The 24,888-nt window shown below is 36.8% G+C and overlaps 1 protein-coding gene across 2 annotated transcripts; it reads right to left on the minus strand.

Annotated features, from left to right (window-relative positions):
* Nucleotides 1-15,830: 15,830 nt before the first annotated feature.
* Nucleotides 15,831-22,850, minus strand: LOC113309257 (ethylene-insensitive protein 2-like). Of its 2 annotated transcripts, XM_026557676.1 has the most exons (9): nt 22,728-22,850; nt 22,064-22,199; nt 21,330-21,636; nt 20,509-20,595; nt 20,287-20,397; nt 19,987-20,199; nt 19,507-19,692; nt 16,770-19,379; nt 15,831-16,492 (listed from the first exon to the last, which is right to left on the minus strand). In XM_026557676.1, exons 3-9 carry the CDS (start codon nt 21,570-21,572, stop codon nt 16,133-16,135), a joined length of 3,810 nt encoding a protein of 1,269 aa, XP_026413461.1. In that variant the 5' UTR covers nt 21,573-21,636; nt 22,064-22,199; nt 22,728-22,850; the 3' UTR covers nt 15,831-16,132. The 2 variants fall into 2 exon arrangements, with proteins under 2 accessions (XP_026413461.1, XP_026413462.1); XM_026557677.1 differs by having other exon boundaries at nt 21,330-22,199.
* Between the last annotated feature and the right edge of the window lie 2,038 nt (nt 22,851-24,888).

The raw sequence follows: 24,888 nt of genomic DNA on the forward strand, positions 1-24,888 counted from the left end.
TGCTCTTATCCCATGGTCGAATCCACGACTGGTCCCATGGAATGGCAATAACAATTTTTCTAATTCTATGATCGAATCCACGGCTTGATGTCATGGAATAGCAATAACTATATTATCTCATTACTCCGATTTCATGATCGAATCCACAACTGGTCTCATAAATGGTAATAGATAAATCTTAATTACTCCGATTCTATGGTCGAATCTACGATCCCATGGTATGGTAATGCTCACTTTATTATTCTGAATTCGTAGTCGAATCCTCAGTTGATCCTATGAATTAATAATAAACATCTTATTACTCAGTTTTGTGAATTATTCTCCACTGAATTCCACAATTAGTAATAAATAATCAACAACCGGGCGTCTGAGCTACCTCTAAGTAATCCCCGATTCAAATGGTGAAGGTGTATTCAACGACGATACACTAACAGTCACCCCACGAACGAGTATTTCAAAAATACAACGAAACGATGAACCTATGCAAAATAGGGAAGAAAATAATAAATAATTAAAAATATTGACCAGGGTGCTGGGATCACGGACACACGACCGACCGACCGTGTCGTGGTCAATCCCATGCCAGTTTTATATTTTTAATGCATTTTATTATTTTCCATGATTTGTTGAAAATTCTCTCATTTTATCAAATCTCCTTCGTCTCGAGGAAACTCCTCGGTTTCATGGTACTTCCATAAATTCATAAAAAATAATATAAAATTAAGGAAAGGAGTGTGGGGCGTGACCATTGGCCAACCGTCCATGCCTTGGTCCCAACCGGCCCCACACCCCACGGTTCCTTATTGTTTTATTATTATTTCTCTAATTTCATGAAAAAACTCCTTGATTTCATGGTATTTTGCACAAATCATCAAATAATAATAAAATAAAATAAATTATGAAAACTTGTGGGACCGGGCTTTGCCGGGCGGCCATGCCCTAGCCGGTCCCACATGCCCCTTTTTTTTATTATTTTATTATTTTTTCCCTTGAATTCATCAAATTCCTTGATTTCATGGTATTTCTCTCAAATTAGGAAAAATTCCCTCAATTCATCAAAAATACATAAAAAATAATAAAAATTAGGGAAACTCGTGGGACCGAGCCCAAGTCGGCCGGCCATGCCTTCCACGGTCCCACACGCCCTTGTTTTTATTATTTTAATATTTTTTGCTTCCTTGAACTCATGAAAACTCCTTCAATTCATGGAAACTCCCTAAATTCATCAAATTTCTCAAAATTCATGAATTTTTCATAAAATCATCAAAATATTATAAAATTAAGGAAAAGGCACCACGGGACCGTGGTCACGACCAGACGACCATGCCTTGACCACGGAGGTCCCACGCCTCCTCATCCCTTATTTTATAATTATTTTTCATCATCTCATGGTGTTTTCCTCAGTTTCGTCGAAACCCTAATTTTGGCATATTTTCTCGAATGGATGCTCAATTGCACGCCAGAAAATATCAAAATTCTCAGGACTGAGACGCGGACGCCTTGGGGACACGAGCACGCTATCTTGACCGACCAAAATTGGCTCTTTGGCTCACGGAAGCCGGTCCCATCAATTTTCACAGTTTTGACCTAATTTGCACAATTGCTCGTATTAGGTCCAAAACTCTTCCAAACACTTTGGATTTTCATGAAGTGATCGTCAGGCGGTCACGTGACAACCCAGGGCCGGTTTCATGACTCCATGGTCGGTCCCTCGCCTCGTCATAATTAATTAGGTTTTCTCACCTAAGGCTCAGACGAGCATTTTCGAATAAATGATTAAATCAGCATTTGATCATTCTTTCACGAACAAATCGTCAACTCTTCATGAGTTCTTTTTATTTTCTCACATGAGAATATAGACACTACATGGTTGATCCACGGTCCCATGTAGTCGCTCCCTCCTTCGTCCCATGGTTGAAATTCTGACGAACCATGAATTGATCATCAATTGATCAAATTAGGGTTTCTGAATCCAAGGATCATATTCCAGATTCCAACCCTAATAATTTTACGATGACCTCATGGTCATTAATTTTACTAATTATGCTCGGTTCAACGACCAGTATTCTAATTAATATTTTTGGTACGCTACCAATAATCCATCAGATGAGCAACACATGCTCAGACGATCAAATATTCAACAATTCATCACATGAGCAGCACTTGCTCAGATGAGTAATATTTGCTCAAACCAAGGAATATTGGTTCAACAATCAATATTCAACGATCCATCGAATGAGCAATACTTTCTCACTTCATCGTAAGAACTATACCTCTGTCTCATGACATGTTCAATTCATGAGTTTCAGAACATCATGTTCAACTCAACGGCTACATGGACTCATCGTCCCATCAAACCATGAAGCCATCAATTGACTAACAAACCACGAGGCGTCAATCGTGTCACTTGGGGGGATATCACTTAGGGTTTTGGTCTGGCGGTGTACGGCACATGTGTTCAAACACACGATGAAATGTGAGCAAGTCGTGCAATCAGTTGAAGGAATCCACGAGGTAGTGGGTGGAAAATCGACCAAGTCTCCACACGTTGAGCAACTGGTTTCAAACACGATCTCCACTTCCCCACTCCTTAATTCCATCAATTGTCACACTTCATGGAATCATGGTGTCTAAAATTCCAACAATATAAATAAGTCTCTGAATCATGATTGAGTCGTCATCAGTATCATCAATCTCAGGTCTCATCGACAACACGAGATCATCAACTCATCAAATGAGCAACTACTCTCAATTGAGCAATTTCAATCACTCAGAGCTTATCGTATTCGGAATTGACACACCCACAATCTTTGATTACCATTGATTCCACACATTTCTCAGCTTCCCTCCTACAGATCAACCCATCCTCTCTTGTGACCGAATTTATTCTGGAACGTTCATTGTCTTGATTTAGGCCAGAGTACTACAGATTGATCTCTCGAATCTAAAGCACCCCCTTTGCAGCGGTGCATCTGTGTGAGGTTTAAATTTCGCTCGGTTCGAAGAGTCTCCTCCGTACGGTCATCTTCTCAATTCCTTAAAAACCAGCAAATCGTTTTTCCTCATCTACAGTTGTGCGTTAAGATCAATCAGTTCTTGAATCCGGCCTTTGGTTTGTTGATTGAATTGATTGACACTTGGATATTGATTTGTGGTATCGTCCAAGTTGTTTCTCTTATTCAATCGGGCTCGCAAATTCCTATTTGTTTGATTGAGGATTGAATTGAGAAATTGAGAAACAAACTCTTTGATATACTTTTCTAAAGATTGAGTCTGACTGTCTAGTTGATTCTCTTGAAAGTATATTGGAGTTTGTCCATACAGATTGCTAAGAGAAATATTGGGTGTGGTTGTTAGACCCCCGCTTTTTCAGATATACCACAAAAACAAGAGTCACCTCTATAGTAAAATTTGCTTGTTACGGTTGACATATTGGCCAGAGGCCCTTTGGTACATTCCTGACATGTCATTCGGATTGTGCGAACCATGCCAGTTTCCTTTACAGAAAACTAAAATTTCATCAGCAAAAGGAAGATGCGTTGGTGCAACTCCTTTTTAACTAACCATACACTTTATTTTTTTGGTAGCAAAAAGTACAGAGATTTTGCGGCTCTAAACATCTTCAATAAGCACAAATATCAGAAAAAAAGAGGATCACCTTGCCGCAAACCTCATGTTATGCTAAAGAAACCTTCAGGGATGCGATTAATCAAAATAGAAACCCCAGCCGAATGCAAGATATTGAGAATCCTGAAAAAAAGCGGGGGTCTAAGAACCTGACCCAATATTACATTTAGGCAATCTGTATGGACTAACTCCAATATAATTCTGAGAGCACCAACTAATAAAACGAGCTCAAACAAAAAATATATCCAAGAGTTATATCTCTGTTTATTAATGTAATCATCAAATCAAACATATAGAAATCTGTGAGCTTGATTATTATAAGAAACAAATTGGACGGTATCAAAAACCAAATATCCAAGTGTCAATCAATTCAATCAACAACCAAAGGTTGGATTCACAATTGCTTGAACTTACGCACAACCTGTGATATTTCAATTGTATAAATAAATATAATGCGGAAAAGAAATAACACAGACACCAGAAATTTGTTAACGAGGAAGGGAGAAAAACCCTGGGACCTAGTCCAGATTTAAACACCACACAGTATTAAGCCGCTACAGACACTAGCCTACTTCAAGTTAACTTCAGACTGGAATGTAGTTGAGCCCCAACCAATCTCACACTGATCAAGGTACAGTCGCGTTCCTTACGCCTCTGAATCCCAGCAGGACTTTGCGCACATGATTCCCTTAGCTGATCTCACCCACAACTAAGAGTTGCTACGACCCAAATTCGAAGACTTGATAAATCAATCCGTCTCACATAGAAAAGTCTATTGAATAGATAAATCTATCTCCCACAGAAATACCTATGAGTTTTTTTTTCCGTTTTTTGATAAATCAAGGTGAACAGGAACCAATTGATGCACCAGACTTATATTCCAGAAGAGCAGCCTAGTAATATCAATCACCTCACAATAATCTTAATCGTATGGTAGCGAAACAAGATATTGTGGAATCACAAACGATGAGACGAAGATGTTTGTGACTACTTTTTATCTTGCCTATCGGAGATTAAATCTCGAGCAAATCTTAGAGAAGATAGTACTGGATACGATAGAAATCAGCAAGATCAGACCACACAACTATAGAGAAAATAGTTGAGTCTGGCTTCACAATCCCAATGAAGTCTTCAAGTCGTTAACCTACAGGGTTTTGGAAAACCTAAGGTTAAAGGAGAATCGACTCTAGTCGCAACTAGTATCATACAAGAGGTGTGGGGATTAGGTTTCCTAGTTTCTAGAGTTCTCTTTTATATAGTCTTCAAATTAGGGTTTGCAATTAATGATACCTTGGTAACAAAGCATTCAATATTCATCGTTAGATAAAAACTTGATTAGACTCAAGCTAATATCTTTCAACCGTTAGATCGAACTTAGCTTGTTACACACAAATGAAAAGTGACTTCATTTAGATATGAGTAACCATACCTAAACATGTGCACCTTGTTGGCTCAACAATAGTTAACCGAAGTTAGCCATATGAACACTTTCATATCAACCTTATTCATCTTAACCATAACTAGTTCAAATGACTCAAATGAAACTAGTTCTAGAGTTGTTCAATTGTTTATATTTTCATAGAAGTATACAAGACACAATTGAAGCAAAATCGATTTTGATTCACTTGAATCAATTCATGAACATTATTGCCACGGTTTGCAAAAGATTGTATTCCTTCATATATAAATGTATTAGTTCATGAACAAACCGATTTTAGAACATAACCTACTCAAGTATGCAAACGGATATGCATACCTAAGTGGCCGGACTAAGTTTGGGTTCGTCAATATGCGAACGGATACGCATACCTCCAAACTTAGTTGAATTTCCGGACATGAACTTTACGCCAGTACGCATACGGGTATGCATACTAATTTTCCAGACTTTCATTAACCAACCAATACGCTTACGGGTATGCATACTATGGTTCCCGGACTTGGAATAACATGCAACAGTTTAGCATACAATTACGCATACTGTGCTATATCCAATCATAGTTAATTGTTCTAAACTCCCATTTCAATCATTAATACATTCATAGAAGACGACAATAGTTGTCTCACACAAACTATCAGCTTCAAAGCAATTTTCAAGTGATGGAATGATCAATACGAAACATTATGAGTCTACATCAAATTAATGTCTCACACAAATCATGTAAGATGTTACCAGGCGATTTTCACATGATCATCTTTTGACTTTCGTCGAGAATATAAGATGAACTTTGTTAAAGCGAAAGCTTACCAACACATATTTCGAGAAATATGTAAGTGAGTTAAACTCGGCTCGAAATATCAAATGTGTATAATCGAAGTGTATATGGATATATTCCTTTTGTCTCAAATATGAGATAGAGTAGATAAACTTTTGAGTGATAGATGAGTTCAAGTCTTCACATATGTTTTGTTGATGAAGTTCCACAAGCTCCCCTTAGTAGTTCTTCGTCTTCAATCGATGAACGCCGTGAAGTCTAATGCTCAACTACACTTACTATCCTAATTCGAGACTTAGCTATAAGTATACTAGAAATCAAGACTTATAGTTTTGGCAACTAAACTTGACAAACAAGCTTGAGATAGCAACGCTTGCGAGTTCGACCGAGCAGTGCTCTAACAATCTCCCCTTTGTCAATTTTAGTGACAAAACTATCAATACATATGGATTACAAAATAAATAAACTTTGTAACTTCTCATCCAAATGCTTGATTTCCTTGGTTCTTCAACATTACTGGAAATCTTCGTCACTTCCAAGTACTCAAGTGATTTTGAACATGTTCAAATCGGCATCATAGTTGTTGAAGATCCGTAGCTATAACAATATATAAAAAGAAGATGTTTTCGTATTGTTATACAATGTCATAGTATTATTTCACAGCATCAAAGTCCATTTGTATCACAACTTTGACAACAATACTATGGTAATATGTATTGCTCCCCCTTAGTCAATACTTCATCTCATATGAAAACCACTCCCCCGTACATAATGATCCATAAACCATATGTATTTGTAGTGTGAACTACACATTAATTCTCCCCCTTTTGTCAATATAAATTGGCAACGATACGAAAACTAGTGGGATCATAATGAAATTCTCATAGAGATTCTTCATGACTAAAAAAAAACATATCAACTTTGTTTAGATGCAATCATATAGTCGAAACTAAATGCATTCATCAAGGAGTTCATAAAGATACAAGAAAACTCCTACAATATTCTACAGCCGCAATCCCCACAAAGATTTGGCAATTAAGTACAAGTTCAAATAAGAACTCTCCCCCATAAAATGTCATTCCCGAAAGAACAACAAGAGCGACCTTACTTTTGCAAGAAAAGAAGGATTTCTTTGGACATTAAAAAATTAAATGAATTTGTATCCAAAAAAACTCAATTAAATTAACTACAAGTAAACCTATGATTAATTTAATCGGAAATGCTCAACATAAGAAAACTTATGGAGCCACACAGTACTTTCACATAGAAGTGGATCAGGGAAAGATCAATACTACGGAATATTCAAAGATTCATTTTATTTTTTATCAATATTTGCATAATGGTATCATAGACTTAATCTTTGTAATCAAAAGTTCATCATATCTTCCATCAATATTTGCATAATGACACAATAAACTTAACTTTTGACAAATGTGGGACAATCATAGTTCACGGACGCAAACACACATATCCCGTAATAATATTTGCAGTATATGAAACCAATAAAAATTAATACCGCAGAATCATATTTCAAATAAACTTTAGAATTTAAATAAATAAATCTAAAAACATTGCAAGATAAAAATCGTTGGCAATAGCTATGCGTACTCACAATAATTGATATTCTAAACCCTGGTTATCCTTCTTAAAACACAAGAATAAATTCTCATAAGAAGTTTCCTAGACATCGTAGAGCTTTCTCAGAGCATCTACTGAGAATTCCTTCTCAATTGAAAAACCCATTGATTATGGGATCGTTCAATTCCTCCAAATCTTCAGAAATATCAGTTAACTCACGAAGTTCTCTTTTTAGTACACACAAGGTGTTCTTTGTTAGAGACAACTTATGTTCATAGTGAGCTATCTTTTCTAAAGAGAAAATGATTTGAAATTTTAAATCATTCCTTTTGTTGATGAAATCCTTCACCATACCTCTAAAGTTATTATCAAAATGACAAACAAACAAGGGGAAATTAGAGGAAAAACCTTCTTCATCATTTGTAGATCTCTCCTTTTTCTTCCTTGAGGAAATGATTCCTTCACAAAGATACACATTGACTGCTTCAACTGCATCCCTTTTTGTGGTACCTCTAGTTACAGGAGCCATGAAACTGTATCTTTCAAAGATAAAAGAAGTGAAGGTAATTTTGATCACAAATGAATATAAATAGACCAATGGAAAGCCATACCCTAGAAGAACTTTGAAAAAGTCTTTTACGGTTCATGGTCTATTATCTATTTTAACTAAGAAGATATTTTCTTAATATATAAAAAATTAACAATTATACAAAACTTGAGCAACCTTGATGCAATCCTCATTTTCTCAAGTTAAAGATGAGGATGCAGACGTCATTAGAATTATATAGTGACGGAGTGAGCCGAATGCTCACATCTTTTATCACATAGTGACTTATCAAGGTTTGTTGCATAAACAGACTTCTTACCTCGTCTGAATCTGGTTCTTTTAGATTTCTTCTTGTCTTCAGGAGTACCCTGTTGATTCCCCAAGTCCAGATTCATTCTTTGCATGTCATTTTGAAGTTTGGAAATTCTTTTGTTGTTCCTTTTGAATTTCCAACACTTATTTTGAACATGATTTGCATTTCCACAAAACAAACAAATCAAGGAAGATTTATTGTCTTGCATATTTGCCTCCTGTTTATCAAAACATTCATCATCAATTATTCCAAAACTGGCTGGAACAAAAGAGTTGTTTGTGCTCACAGTTTTGCTTTCGAACCCTAAACCATTTGTGTTTCCAAAAGACTTCTGATCGAATAACATTGTTGAGATTTTGTTAGAACTTCCAGACAACCTTTGCAGGTCACACTTAAGAGTATTAATCTTTGTTTCCTTTAGAGATAGGGTCCTGGTGAATTCATCATTAAGACAATCCATCTCAAGATTTTTCACCTGAAGTGATGATTCAAGTTTCTCCAACGAAGCCTTTAGTTGGAGATTTTCTTGGTGAATTGCTTCACACTTATTCAAGAATTCAAAAATCTCAGTATCAGACTCAAACTCTAAATCAAAATTTGAGTAGGAAGAAGTTTCTGTTGTGAGAGCTGAAAATTCATTGCACACATCGGAAGAATGCACGATATTGACAACTTGGGATGATTTTTCTTGTATTGAATCATCTGAAGCATTAACCGGAGAGAGACGTTTCTCACATCTTTTGTTTCTTTTAACAATACCCTTGATCTTTTGTGTAATCAGTGATTTATCAAAATCAACATGATTGGAGCAACATTCATCAGCCCAAGACAAGTTAGAAGATTTGCTTGTGTTGGTCACAACATTGAACGCAAATGTTCTGACTGTGTTCTGATCAAGATCAAGTATTTTTAACTTCCCAACAAGAGTATTTATGGAAAGCGTATCAAGGTTATTTCCTTCAACGATGGCATGTTTCTTAGAATCGTATTTGACTGGCAATGATCTGAGAATTTTCATCGTAATATCCTTTTCAGGAATAGTCTTACCCAATGCAAAAAATGCATTAACAATTTCAGACACTTTGTGATTAAACTCATCAAATGAATCTTTATCAACCATACGAAGGTTTTTCCAATCATAATTTAGGTTTTGAAGTCTAGCTTCCTTTTAAGAGGTATTCCCAGTGCTGAAGATCTGGGGTAATGGTATGAATGATAGCATTTAAACCGTCAGAATTTTGCTTTGCAGCGAGAATCTCGTTAGGTTCATATCTACCAATATCCTTTGCAATAGAGACACCGTCTACTGTAACCATTGGAGGATCATAGCCATTAACAACATAGACCCATTATTGAAAATCACGCGCTTGAATAAAGGCACGCATAATAATTTTCCACCATAAGTAATTTGAGCCATCGAAGACTGGTGGTACGTTTACTGAGATAGCACTTCTTTCCATAGAGTCAGATCGCTACAAAAATAGACTTATAAGGTTTTAAACGTGTTTGCCTGCTCTGATACCAATTGAAAAGGCGGGGGTCTAACAACCTCACCCAATATTTCATTTAGGCAATCTCTATGGACTAACTCGAATATAATTCTGAGAGTACCAACTAATAAAGTGAGCTCAATCAAGAAATATATCCAAGAGTTATATCTCTGTTTTTTTATGTAATCAGCAAATCAAACAGATAGAAATCCGTGATCTTGATTATTATAAGAAACAAATTGGACGGTATCAAAAACCAATATCTAGGTGTCAATCGATTCAATCAACAACCAAAGGTTGGATTCACAATTGCTTGAACTTATGCACAACCTTTGATATTTCAATTGTATAAACAAATATAATGCGGAAAAGAAATAACATAGACACCAGAAATTTTGTTAACGAGGAAACCGCAAATGCAGAAAACCCCGGGACCTAGTCCATATTTAAACATTACACTGTTTTAAGCCGCTACAGACACTATCCTACTCCAAGTTAACTTCGGACTGGAATGTAGTTGAGCCCCAACCAATCTCACATTGATCAAGGTACAGCCGTTTCCTTACGCCTCTGAATTCCAGCAGTACTCTGCGCACTTGATTCCCTTAGTTGATCTCACCCACAACTAAGAGTTGCTTTGACCCAAAGTCGAACACTTGATAAACCAATCTGTCTCACACAGTAAAGTATATTGAATAGATAAATCTATCTCCCACATAAATACCTATGAGTTTTGTTCCGTCTTTTGATAAATAAAGGTGAACAGGAACCAATTGATGCACCGGTCTTATATTCCTGAAGAATAGCCTAGTAATATGAATCACCTCACAATAATCTTAATCGTATGGTAGCGAAACAAGATATTGTGGAATCACAAATGATGAGACGAAGATGTTTGTGACTACTTTTTATCTTGCCTATCGGAGATTAAATCTCGAGCAAATCTTAGAGAAGATAGTACTCAATATGATAGAAAACGGCAACATAAGAATACACAACTACAGAGAAAATAGTTGGTTCTGGCTTCACAATCCCAATGAAGTCTTCAAGTCGTTAACCTACAGGGTTTTGGGAAAACCTAAGGTTAAAGGAGAATCGACTCTAGTCGCAACTAGTATCGCACAAGAGGTGTGGGGATTAGGTTTCCCAGTTGCTAGAGTTCTCCCTTATATAGTCTTCAAATCAGGATTTTCAATCAATTTTACCTTGGTAACAAAGCATTAAATATTCACCGTTAGATGTAAACCTGATTAGACGCAAGCTAATATCTTTCAACCATTAGATCGAACTTATCTTGTTACACAAAAATGAAAACTTATTTTATTTAGATATGAGTAACCGTACCTAAACGTGTGCACCTTGTTGGCTCAACAATAGTTAACCGAAGTTAGCCATATGAATACTTTCATATCAACCTTATTTATCTTAACCATAACTAGTTCAAATGATTCAAATGAAACTAGTTCTAGAGTTGTTCAATTGTTTATATTTTCGTAGAAGTATACAAGACACAATTGAAGAAAAATCGATTTTGATTCACTCGAATGAATTCATGAACATTATATCCACGGTTTGCAAAAGATTGCATTCCTTAATATATAAATGTATTAGTTCATGAACAAACCGATTTTAGAACATAATCTACTCAAGTATGCAAACGGATACGTATACCTAAGTGGCCGGACTAAGTTTGGGTTCGTCAATATGCGAACAGGTACGCATACCTCCAAACTTAGTTGAATTTCCGGACATGAACTTTACCCCAGTACGCATACGAGTATGCATACTAAGTTCTCGGACTTTCACTAACCAACCAGTACGCATACGGGTATGCATACTATGGTTCCCGGACTTGGAAGAACATGCAACAGTTTAGCGTACAAGTACCCATACTGTATTATATCCAATAATTGTTAATTGTTCTAAAATCCCATTTCAATCATTAGAAACATTCATAGAAGATGACAATAGCTGTCTCACACAAACTATTAGCTTCAAAGCAATTTTCAAGTGATCGAATGATCAATACGAAACATTCTGAGTCTAAATCAAATGACCGTCTCACACAAATCATGTAAGATGTTACCAGGCAATTTTCACATGATCATCTTTTGACTTTCGTCAAGAATATAAGATGAACTTTGTTAAAGCGAAAGATTAACTACACATATTTCGAGAAATATGTAAGCAAGTTAAACTCAGCTTGAAATATCAAATGTGTATAATCGAAGTCTATATATCTATACGAATTTTGTCTCAAATAGGATATAGAGTAGATAGACTTTTGAGTGATAGATGATTTCAAGTCTTCACATACCTTTTGTTAATGAAGTTCCACAAGCTCCCCTTAGTAGTTCTTCATTTTCAATTGATGAACGCCGTGAAGTTTAATGCTCAACTACACTTACTATCCTAATCTGAGACTTAGCTATAAGTAGATTAGAAATCAAGACTTATAGTTTTGGAAACTAAACTTTACAAACAAGATTGACATAGCAACGCTTGCAAGTTCGACCGAGCAGTGCTCTAATAAATCCAATTGCACCAATTTTCAGAGAAGCCATACCGCCTAAAAACCTAAGCAACAAACTCCCAACTAACAATATCAACTTCTTGAGCAATACAGTTTTAGGCCAACATTACCATGTTTCCTACTCACACCAATTTCATTAATCAGTTCAGAAGCCAAAGCAATATTTTCATGTATATTTTTCCCCTTCATGAAAGCAACTTGTTCTTCAGCAATCAATTTGTTAAGCACCATACTAAGCCGAGTGGACAATATCTTTATATGATTTTGCAAAAAAAAAAAATATTTCTCAAGCCAATAGGCCTGTAATCCTTAATAGCATCAGATGCATTGTTCTTTGGAATAAGCACAATAAAACTAGATTTAATGCCATTTGGAATTCTGCCAATAGTTGATAATAGCCTTAACTAAGTCCTCTTTAATAATATCCCAACACTGCCTATACAAAATATCTGAGAAGCCATCCTGATCCGGTGCACTGTCAGCTCCCAAATCAAAAACAACTTTTTTAATCTCCTTCATAGTTGTCAAGGCATCCATAAGAGCACTTTCCTCCACGGTAATGCTCTCATGGTCTATGTCAAAAGTTTAGGATCAATAAAAGTATCACCACTAGTAAACTTGTCTTTATAATAATTGACAGTATAGTTATTAATTTCATCCTGCAAAAACAAAGTAGAGTCAGTGGAAATCTCACATTCAGAGATTGTATTTTGGCTTCTTTTCATACGGATACTATTATGGGAAAATCTAGTGTTCTGATCACCATCTTCCAACCAAGTTACTCTAGATTTCATCTTAAGCATAATTGCCAATTCAGTTCTCACTTCCTTAATAGTTTTTTGAGCATCCATTACCCTAGTGAACTGCAAGTCATCAGCCGGATCATAATCAAGCAGATCATTCTCGGTTATAGCTTGTTTTAATCTAAATTGAACATCACCAAAAACAGTTGTTTCCTATATCTTCATAGTCTCCTTCAATCTTTTTTAATTTTCCAGCGAACACAAAGGAGGAGCACCATTGAGTTGAAGTTTCCAACTTTCTTTAACCAAATCCATAAAACCAAAATGAGAAAGCCACATCTTCTAGAAAGAAAAAAAAAACTCTAGCTGGCCTTGGATTCTCAAAAGCAAAGCCAAAAAAAGGAAAATGATCGAATGCAATTCCAAGCAAAGCTTTGCACCTCCAATTTTCATACTTTCATAACCAACCATCATTAACAATGGCGCTGTCAAGTTTTGAAACAATTTTTTTATGGCCACCCTGAAAATTTGACCAAGTATACTTCTTACCAATATCATCAACTTCAACCAAACCATTATCAGACATCTAACTCATACACTCATTAATATAAACATCTTTAGAAACCATACCACCTTTTTTCTCATCCAAATGCGGTTAAAACCACCAATAACAAGCCATGGATTAGATAAAAAAAAAAACAACCCCAATTGATACCATAACTGCTTTAAAGAAGGCATGCACAACAGAAATATAATTACCATCAAAATCCAAAGTAATAGCCTGCTTAGTACAAGAGAGAATACATGGACAATCTAAATTGTTTTTTTCTGAGAACCCATATATTACCTTTAGCACCATCAACTTCATTAGCGATCACATCTCGCTAAAATCATCCAGCCTCAAACTTCTCACAAATTGAGAAGTGTAGAAAACCATTGGTTCAACAATACAAATAATACCAGGTTTGTGCAAGGTATATAACTCCTTAAGCTTGGAATTTGCACCATCCTTGGCCAAGCCCTAAGCGTTCCAGTAGAACACACGCATTAAACCTTATTTTTTAGAAGGCTTGCTGAACCAGCTAATATACTTTGTTCCATCACTGATATAAGACTACCTATGTTCGATCAAAATATAATTAGATCCATCACTGATATAAGATTACCTATGCTTGGTGAAGATAAACTTTTATGGAAGCCAGCTGGTAGCGACCACTTTTTCTGTCAAGACAACGTATAAAGTTATCTTAGATGATTATCTTGTTAGAAACCAACTAAGAATAATCTAATTATGGCTTGGAACACTTTTTGGAAATGCAATCTTCCGCCTATAATCCATCACTTCATATAGAAGTGTCTGCATAGTTGTTTTCCTACTAAAGACAAATTGGCTAGATATGCACATTATGGTGATGTTAATAGTTGTGTGTGCGGCAATAGTACCAAAAACATGCATCATTTGTTTGTGGAGTATGAAGTCACGAGAAGGATATATGTTGGTGTTAATTCTCAAATCATATATGTACTGAACAATAATGACTTTCATACCTAGCTTTGTGATATATTTAAATATACTAACTCTCATTTGCAGGCTGACAAAACGACATATGACGTAGTAAGTTTTACATCTTGGTACATCTAGAAATCTAAGTGTGCTAAACTACTTGACAATGTTAAGGTGAATGGGTGTGGAATCATTACAACCATCTTTTCTGAAATAAGCAATTGGAAACTGAGTAATATATTTGTGGCAAATAATTTTAATGATATTGTTTCTACAATTCCTAAGTGATCTCTGTCTGAACATTTGGATGTTAAAATCAATTATTATGCCTTATGTACTAAGAATTCTGGAGTATATGGATATGGGCTGATATATAGAACTGTTTCAGGGGACTGCAATGGACTGCGAGGAGGAGCGGGAAGAGCATTAAAACCCAGACCAAGATGAGGCTAGAGATCTTCTAGAAGCGTTGTTGTACGTGAAAAATAGGGAAAAACAAAAACGCACCTAGAAGCGATTGCAGCGATATGATTAGTGCTCTAAAAGGAAACTCAACAGCAGTGAATTGGACTAACTTTAATCTCATATTTGATGCTTTAATAATTTTAAGAGATTTTAAGTTATTTTGAGTTTTTGGAAAATATGCTTGATTTATTAGCGGCATGATCAGTTAGACAACAACAATTTATAGGTTTCTAGTCCTAGAAATAAAATTTCTTTCTTATTAAAAATAAAATAAATCTATTTAAACTGAGTCCACAATAAATTAATGTGAAGTGGCCGAATGCATAATAATAAAATGGATCTGAAATTTAACATTTTAACGTGATTTTATACTACGCTCTGGTGACGAAACCAAGGATTGAATAGTCCTGGCTCTAGCCGACCCCCCATTCGTTTTTTCCCGTTTTATGTCTTGGTCACTAAATAGTTTCCATTTAGTCCACTAAATACTTCATTATTTTTATCAAAACTTTTATAGCGCCCCTTTATATTTTTTTCTGCCTCTGCCAGTACGCTTTCCACCGAACTTTCTCATACTGTCCAAAATTCAGGAGATGCTGACATGTGTCCAGCAAAAGGACACAATTGCCCTTCATGAGAAAATAAATTATACAGCCCGCCCCTACACACACGATGCTTATACCGTTTCTCTTCTGGCTACAACTAGACCTAGGAGTGCTTACTCAAATCACTCTCGGACGAGTCGGACCAATCTAGGTAATTCATTGACACCACAACAAGCAAGTAGGACATAAAGAACAAAAGATAACAAACAAAATGAAGGAAGCCAAATTTTTTATTTTCTTTCTTTCTGAGCTTTGATTTTCTGCAGAAATCTTTCAAAAAGTTTTACAGTACCATATTTTACATAGGTATAAGAATATCTGCAGTATAAACCTATCTATACACCACAACAGAGAGAAATTGGGTAATTGAGCGCACTGATTTGGAGCAATAGTTATAATGATTTCCAATACCAAACAGCTCCAAAAAATAATTTAAAAAAAGAAGAAAAAAAAACTGCTCCATGTAATCTTTGGATTAAAGAAGGTATACCATGCATAAGGTGCGCTTTCAAGGTTACCAAACCCCGGAACGACCTCCTCCTTCATGGGTCCGAAACATTTTGTTAGAGAGACGGCGTTTGTAACGTTTGAGAACAGATGTCAAGTTCTCTTTACCTATAGGAAAAGCCACATCCCCCGCTCCAGTTCCAGATCTACCCTTGCGGCTAGAAACCGCAATTTCGACATCCTTGATTATGTCAAGGACTGCGGTTGCAGTTGTGCATTTTGCTGTGCCAGATTTTGCAGCCGGTGTTAACACCTCGCCGCCTTCTAGGGGTGAGCTTATTCTCTTAGCTTGTGTCACTGGGATTTGAAGACATGAGCAGGGGGGCATAAGAGTCCGGGGATTTGAAAATGCCAGCTCAAGAATTCCCTGTTTCCACAATGGTTCAAACTTCAGCTACCACAACTCAGAAAATGAAATGGTAAAAATCACTGATCTTGAAAATAGAAAATGAATTATATCTAATAGTATCTAGGGCATCCGTTGTTCAGAATGAATAGTTAGGACCCATCGACCAGTATCAGATGGGTCACTAGATGCCTGATGGGCAGTTGAATGTCCTGTTGGGCCTCCCAGATACTACTTCAGATTTTATGAGTGAGTAGAAAGTAACTCAGGAAAATGAAGTACAGTATCGAGCTTTTACCTGAAGGCGATTGAGAACATATGTATACTTTCCCCATAGCTCGGGCCGGCTTTCCACAAGAGCCAATTCTAATATGCGTCGGATGCACCAGACCCCAAAGCTCACTATCAGATCCTTTTTCCAAATGCAACCCTCTCCGCAGTTAGGAACAGTAGAAAGCAAATCTTCAATGAAACTCATCTCATCATTCTTCAGTCCTGAGCCAAATTTTCTGTCAGAGGAAAGGTATTGGCGAGGAGACTCACTGGTTTCCTTTCTATGGGTCACTTCTCCAGCTTCAGCTTCACTGTGGAATCTCTCCCTCGCAGCCACTAGATCGATCAGATCCTCATCAACCCCACCATTAAGACTAAATAACCATTCTGATCCATCTAATTTCAGGAGCCTCGTCATAGAACTTCTGAACAACTGAAGCAACAGAGCCTCCAATTCTGAATGAGAATTGATTTTCTGTGGAACTGAATTGGACTTTCCCACTTTCTGGGGTATACCTGTAATACCACCAAATGCCTGCTCAAAAGGATGTGGAGACCACGGAGACGTGGCTTCTGACTTGACCACGAGAGAACCCTCTATAATAGCTCTGGAGAAGGAGAATCCAGGATCTGAATAAAGTCCACACAAACTCTTTTCAATACCATATGCACCTTGTCGAGGAAATGCAAGCCCTGAATTGCGGGGCAAGCTGTGGTACTTCTTCGTGAAGGCCAGAGAACCAACATCTTGAACAAATCCGGACGAATAAGGACCATCATAATAAGATTGCTCTGCATTTAGCCCATTATTCTGGGGAGCTGCTGGATTCTGCATACTAGTTGCGTGTACAGAGGTGAACCTGTTTAGTGGTTTCTGGAACAGAGCATGATTAAGCTGATCCATATAGTTTGGCGGGCCGAGAGATGAGGAATTAGAGGTTGGTGAATCCAGATGACCATTCAAGGAATTAGGGGATTCCATCTCTGCATGAATTCGAGCATAACAAGATGCGACTCGGTAATCATCTTCAGTTGACTGCTGATAGCTCAACTTACCCAAGCCTGCTGAAGATGGTGGCACATGCAAACTTGAATAACGCTTTTCACCATAATCAATTACATTTAGAGACGCACTTTGCGGAAATGCATCTGCCAATTGCATTTTTGTATACAGCAAGGGAGATCTTGATTGAATACCATTAGGTGACGTTAAACTGCCCAACGTCCTGTGTTGGCTGGGCAGGTCATAAGAATTAGGGTTGGCCAGGAATTCAGATTCTCTTTCAGCTACTGAAGGTACAAACATCGATGCTCCCAATCCTGTAGAACCCACATTCATAGAAGCAGCGGGATTTGGATTCTGTCTAAATAAGATATCTAATTTCTTAGCCTTTGCCTTTTGACTTGCCTGCCCATGAAGGTCAAACAACTGCTCCCAAAAATCGTCAAGAATAGATGCTAATTGACGCCTAGCACCACGGCCCAATCCACTCAATCTCGAAAGGCTTCCAACAACAATACTTTCTTCACATTTCTCACTAACACTACTAATAGATCCTGGACCCTCCAAATTATTCTGCTCATCACCATCCTTCTCAACTAGCAAACATCCCTCCTCAACTTGCAAACATCCCTCACTAGTTTGGGTCGTTTGAACTAGGTGAAGGGGTTCGTTCATCTTTGAAGGGGCATCTTCCGTAGTTGGAACAGGATCAATAAGTTCGTTCATTTCTGAAGTAGCCTCTTCCAAATATCCAGCATCAAGAAAACCCTTATCCACTATTTCCACCCCGGTGAACTCCATAGCAGGTTGCAAATTTTCTAGATGACATGTCGGGAAAGTCTGGTTTGTAGCACATATCCCCTCGGAAGCAATGGACTGAGGTTCCAGATCAGAAGAATTCGCAACTGTATCAGAAGAATTGAAGTCAAAAGTTGAATTGTCAGATTGACTCCCGATAGCTTTATCAATAACTACATCTTCAGTATCAAGTTCCTCTTGAGTAAATTTAACCCCAAGTGTGGCATTTCCTTCCCCTTTCGCAGATGGCTCCCAACTCCCCATCTGCTCATCCTCTAGCTTAGCACCTTCAGACTTCAGAGGTGTGATCGCTAAACCGACCAAAAAAGCCAGTGAAACAGAAGCAGTGAATAGAAGAATAACAAATGGAAGTGTCATACTACTTCCAGCATTCCATCTAAAGGTACCCACCCAGTCACTACTTCCGAATAAAATCTCCACAACAAGAATAAGTTTTAACCCAAGCATTCCCATAAAAGTACTCAAAGTCAAGAACTCCAGAAATGAGGAAATCTTTAAGGAACCCATTATCGAACTCGATGAGGCCACTCGAAAAAGGGGGATTACAGAGGATGGAAGCAGCATAGCAAGAACAACTTGACTGAAAATAAGAAGTTGATATATCCCTTCAGCCCCTGAATTCCCAGCACAATAAAGAGCCGAAACAAGAGAAAGAAGTCTGATAGTTGTGCGGTGAAGCCAAAGAGGTGTATCCAACCTAAAGAATTCAAGCAAGACTACTTGGCCACCAAGACTCCAAGTTAATCCTGTTAGCACGCTTGAGATGAATAAGAGTAGAAAAAACGCAATATGTGCTGCGGGACTCTTCAATACCTGTCCAAAAAGATACAAAGGAAAACAAACAGGTAAGTGAAAGCTACAAAGTATAACTAGATAGAAAGCATGTCATGCATGGAATCACTTAGTTAGAGACAAGTGGCTAATATAATGCAAAGTCAACCTGGTCCATTAGCAGAAGTGCGTCATGAAGAGTTAGCACAACCAGATCGGCGCTGTAGAAAAAAGATGCTGCTGAGCTCATCAAAACATAATTCGCCAAATAAATTCCACTAAAAATACATAAGATTGAAACAAAATGGTCATGACATAAGGCACTCTTGGACATATTTGGTGGTCCCTGCCATTTCTGCAAATAGATGGAGATGGAACAAGGATTAGAAGACTGACAATCGAATACGAATTAATCTTAGAAACTAAACAACACCAACAAAGCAAGAAAATGGAAATAACACTCTGATGAATTGCACGAGGAGAAGCATCAGAATCATATGATACATCTTGCCTACTATAAGAAGAATAACTCACGACACATAAAACAGAACGGTAAGAAAACTGAACATCAGAACAACGCTAGGCTTAAAAAGAAGGTACTCAACATAAATCAACAGAAAGAGGAAATTGAGGGTAAGAATCAGGTTACCTGTACAAGAGAAGAGTAAAGGTAAAAGTTGTGAGGCATAACATTAGCTCCAAGAAGACTCATGAGCACGAAAGCACTCTCCCCACTGAACCTTGTAAGCATTCCATTCATGACAATCGGGACTTCAGATTGGCTCATAAGAACTCCAATAACATAAAAAAGCAGTACAAAGCCTGCTGTACCGACGAAATAAGTTTCTGTCTTGCATCTTGCCTGAACGTGGAATCACAAGGAAAACATTATAACAGGAGTTTATCATTTTTATTGGTATGAAAAGAATATGCAGTGAATTAAACTTACCAACAGGCTGGTAAAAGCTGGGAATAAGACAAAATCGAATGCAGTAAGAAGAATAGAAGTACGAAAATCCACCCCAAGAAGAAGATTTAGCCCGTGAGCAATGCCCAGAACCTAGCACATAAAAAAAAGTAATAATAATAACTGTTATGGTCCATGATTCCAGGCATACTATTTAGCAAGAGTAATAAAGCATTAAATAAGTTATCGAAGCCTGATAATTACCATTGTCAGGTCCGAAATAACCATTGAAATCTCTGCTTGAACTCCAAAGAATAAGCATATTGACTTGTCATATTCCTGATTGTAAATCTATATATCACCGGAAAGAGAAACAGGTTAAGAAAGCACAATAGAGGTCAAAAAATGAGAATCACATATGGGTATATAAAACAGCTGTTTGATTGCAAGTTCCAACATATACAAAGGTCTTGAGATTGTTGCTAAAAAATTGGAACAATGTTAACAAGTCCCAAATGTCAAGTTAAATAATGTTTTTCTATAGTTGATAATTGACAAAAGAAAAATTCAAAGTGTTTGTGTTTCAGTTTGTGTGCACGCGTAGAAGAAAAGAAATACATGGAGAGATCTCCCTTTCTACATCTAAACAAGCATCAAATCTCAAAATTGATAAAGATGGATTACTAAATAAACATAGCGTTAACACTTGCTTAAGAGATACGACTTTACATAATTATAGTTCTGGTAACATTTGCATAAACAGCATTTCCATATTAATCATGTTTGAAATGGTATGGCACCATTCAGATGACATCTGACTGAGGACAGTAACAGTGCTAATTACGTGCGAAATGACATAAACATGTATCTCCGCAACTGATGAAGGGAGACATTTAGTTACCATATATGTATGAAATTTGGTCTTACACGTGTTTTGGTGAATAGGGATTCGGTTTCTAGTTTTCAAGGGTATTAAGTATTTAAAAATGGTATGTACGTACAGTTTTAGATAGCCAAAGATTCAATTCCTTTCAGGAGAACCAAAACTAACATTAACTAGATAAAACAGCCAGAGAAAGGGTTACCTGCGCAAGATTCTTTCCAGTGACCACACCAATATGAGCAGCCAAGTAATGACACAAGATAGCAGCACAATTGATGACAAGTAATAACAACACGAGATCAGACCCAAAACTTGCACCTCCCTCAATAACTGCAGCCCACTTTCCAGGGTCAATGTATCCCGTTGAAATCAAGAGTACAGGTCCAACAGCTTGGAATAGCCGAGTACCCATTAAATTCTCAATCCTCGTATTCTTAGCTTCCATATTTTCCGGGGAGTCTTCAGGTGAGTTTGCAACCCCACGTGCAAGGTAATGATCAATTACACACCTGTATTAAAATAATAAATGTTCTAACGAATTGCTAGTTCAAGAGTACGCTGATCATAAATAACACTTTACTTCAAGTCAAATCCGTTGAGACGGATTATAGGTCATTATTCAATAGAAAATTCTTGACATATGATCAACCATCTTCGAACAACAATGCGAATTAAGTCCCTTTCAGAGTATCGATAAGTTGATATGTTTGCATCCACTAGCAACAGTGGTAGCATATTTTGGAAAGCCCTTGTGAAGTACTCCCAAAACCAAAATCTAACTTCTCGTCAAAGCACATTTATTTGTTAGGTTTGTTTGGATGAAAGACCCCCCAAAGATGGTAACAAAAGTGTCAAACCATAAACTATCTAATCATCAGCAACGAATAGAACCCGGAGATAAAAAAGACTTAATAACCTAACGAGATAGTTACTTGCCCGTCAATCTATCGCTGGGTATTAAAAACCATGAGAGCCTTATCAGAACACATACACCAGCTTTCTGCAGCTTCCCAATCCTAAACCGGATTCACTTGGCAGAAATTCCAAAGCTACTTCATCAAAGTTAACCTGCCTGCACCACCACCAATAAAAACAAAAATCAGAAACCAATCAAACTCTAGTTACCTGCAATTGAATATCACAAACAACTCCATTCCTTCCACAGAGACAAACTAAGCACCATATTGCCCAAAACAGTAACAACCCTAGCAAAGCTTGTTTCTATTGCACACAACAATTCACAGTCAATACCTAAAAGTAAGAGTCCTAACAACAACAAAATCAAGTTCGAATCCACAGACACAAAATAAAAATGATCAATCTAATAGCCAATTCTAAGCATGTAAGAAGGACAAACACTAATCCAATGATGTAGGAAAGCAAAACCCAACACCCAGAACTCCCATTAGAATCACCAAAACTACAATCCCAAGAAACAGAATCCAAAAACAATCCCAAAATAAAAAATTAATCATTTTATTGACAATCTCCAAAAAAGAAAAAACAATATCCCCCAAACCTAGACAAATACCCTACAAAAACCCCAAACAGCAACATAAAAATGAAAAGAAAAAAAAAAAACAAAATCAAAAGAACATACCAGTTCTGATGAAGATTCTCTTCCTTTCTGATGCTGAAGATTCAGAAAAAGAGTTCAGCCCCAGTGTTGCTGTCTCTCAATGGAAAGGAAAAAAAGGTACTGCAGAGACTAACACAGGAAAAGGGGGAGACATAAATAACGGTAGAAATTATGACGGAGTACAAATAGAGAAACTTTCACATGTTTCATATCGACCGTTGGTTTTTTCACTGCGAATTTCTATGATTATCTTTGGGTGATGTATGGTTGAGATTAATTTTCAGATATAAAGTGTAATGTTTTTTGGTTCCTACATTTTAGGACTTATCCCAAGTAATGGGGATTTAAATTCTGGGCAATTTGGGAGATTTATTTCCTTTTGGGAAGTCATTTGAGGCAATTTAATGCTTTATTAACCAAAAAAAATATAGAGAAAATAAATGATTTGGTTTGGATATTTTAATTACTATGGTGGGTTTAGATATTTTTTTCTTAATCTTAGTATGAAAATTTTTACTCGCGGCGCACTGCTCAATTATTTTTTGATCTAGCAGTATTATAACCAACTAATTTTAATTTTATCTTGGATTCTCAGAACCTATAAGGTTTAACCATTATGATCGTCCAAGATTCAACATAAAAACCGTTGTAAAAGTGTTGCCTTTTCAACATCAGGTTCAAGCATTTGCTTGGATCCTATCTTGAACCAACACAGTGACCAATGGTTTTGCGCAAAAATCAGCTTTAGCGACCAGTGGTTAGGCGCTCAAAAATGTGTCTAACATTATGGCGCTCAGCATCTATTCATTAGGCGCTCCCGTTGGGCGCCAAATGGTTAGTCGCTCAGAATAAATATTTGTTAGACCATTTTTTTTTACGTACACCCTTTTTACCAGTTTGATTTGATGTTTTGACCAGGTTGGCTGGGTCAAGCGCCAAATGGTTTGGCGCTTTGTCAGAATCGCCTAATGGTTAGATGTTGAGAGCCCAACGGTTAAACGCTTCTTCTGAATATCTTGAACAACAATTACGACTAGGAGGCCGCCTTAAACCATCTTGAGTGTTGTATCTTGGACCACCATAGTGGTTAGCCTAAGGTATGTAAACTCTTGGTTTGTCGATAAGCCTTTTAAAAATACAATTTCTAACTTTGTCGATCAATTAGAAACAAAGAAGTTAATTTCTTTTTAATTGAATTAGTTTGTGTTTGGAAACTTGTAAAAGAAATTATCTGTTTTTAGCTGGTTTGGGGAATAAATTCTTTTGCATGTAGAAAACAAGCTACTTGATGAAGAACATAATTAATTTGCGATTCTACATATTTTTGTTAAATTTAAATAACCACATCTAGAGCTCTTTTTTTTAATAAAAAAACCAGGGATTAAACCTGGAAGTTACAGAGCATGAAGAACAAATTACATAGCTCTGACTGCAAATCACTCTCACACCAGACCAAGGAACGAATCTCTAATAATCGAATCTCAGTTGACAGAATCACACATAACAGAATCCCAAAGAACCAGTAACTGTAACAGTAACACCCGCTTATATCCGGGCGGGTTTGAATCGGTGAAATATGATCCACAATCCTTGAAGAACATTTTTTTAAAGTACTCTGAAGACTACAATTAGAAGAAGGTTGCAATGAAACTCTATCAACCGGAAAACAATGAACTCGTCGGATAAATCGTCGGAATTTTTGTATCTGTCGAAGAAAATCATAACCAAACTTGGAACGGCTGTCGAATAGATCGTGACCCAAACTTAAGAACCCCATTACAGAGATGATCACAAGGTTTTGGGTAGTGCCCTCACCACACCACTTTTAAGTAGGGTCAGATTTGATGTTGACATTAAATTGCAATACTACCATGCTTACAAATGTGATAACGTATGGCTTTATAATTGTTTCTGGAATTGAAATTGACAATCATAGTTATCGTCATTCAACAACAAGATGATAATTAACAATGACAGAAGTAACATAATGATAATGGAAATTTATTTATTGGTATTAAAATATCTTCTTAAAAAATATGGGAATGTGGGTTTAATGATATATAAATCTTTTGAATACTTAATTGACTGTGATAACAAAACTTTTGTAATAACATGATGAGAATAAAGAAAAAAAAATAAGGCAACATTTTGATTAATTGTCAAAGATCCTAATCAATCAAAG

This window comes from Papaver somniferum, chromosome 9, assembly GCF_003573695.1.
Source record: "Papaver somniferum cultivar HN1 chromosome 9, ASM357369v1, whole genome shotgun sequence".
Taxonomy (NCBI): Eukaryota; Viridiplantae; Streptophyta; class Magnoliopsida; order Ranunculales; family Papaveraceae; genus Papaver; species Papaver somniferum.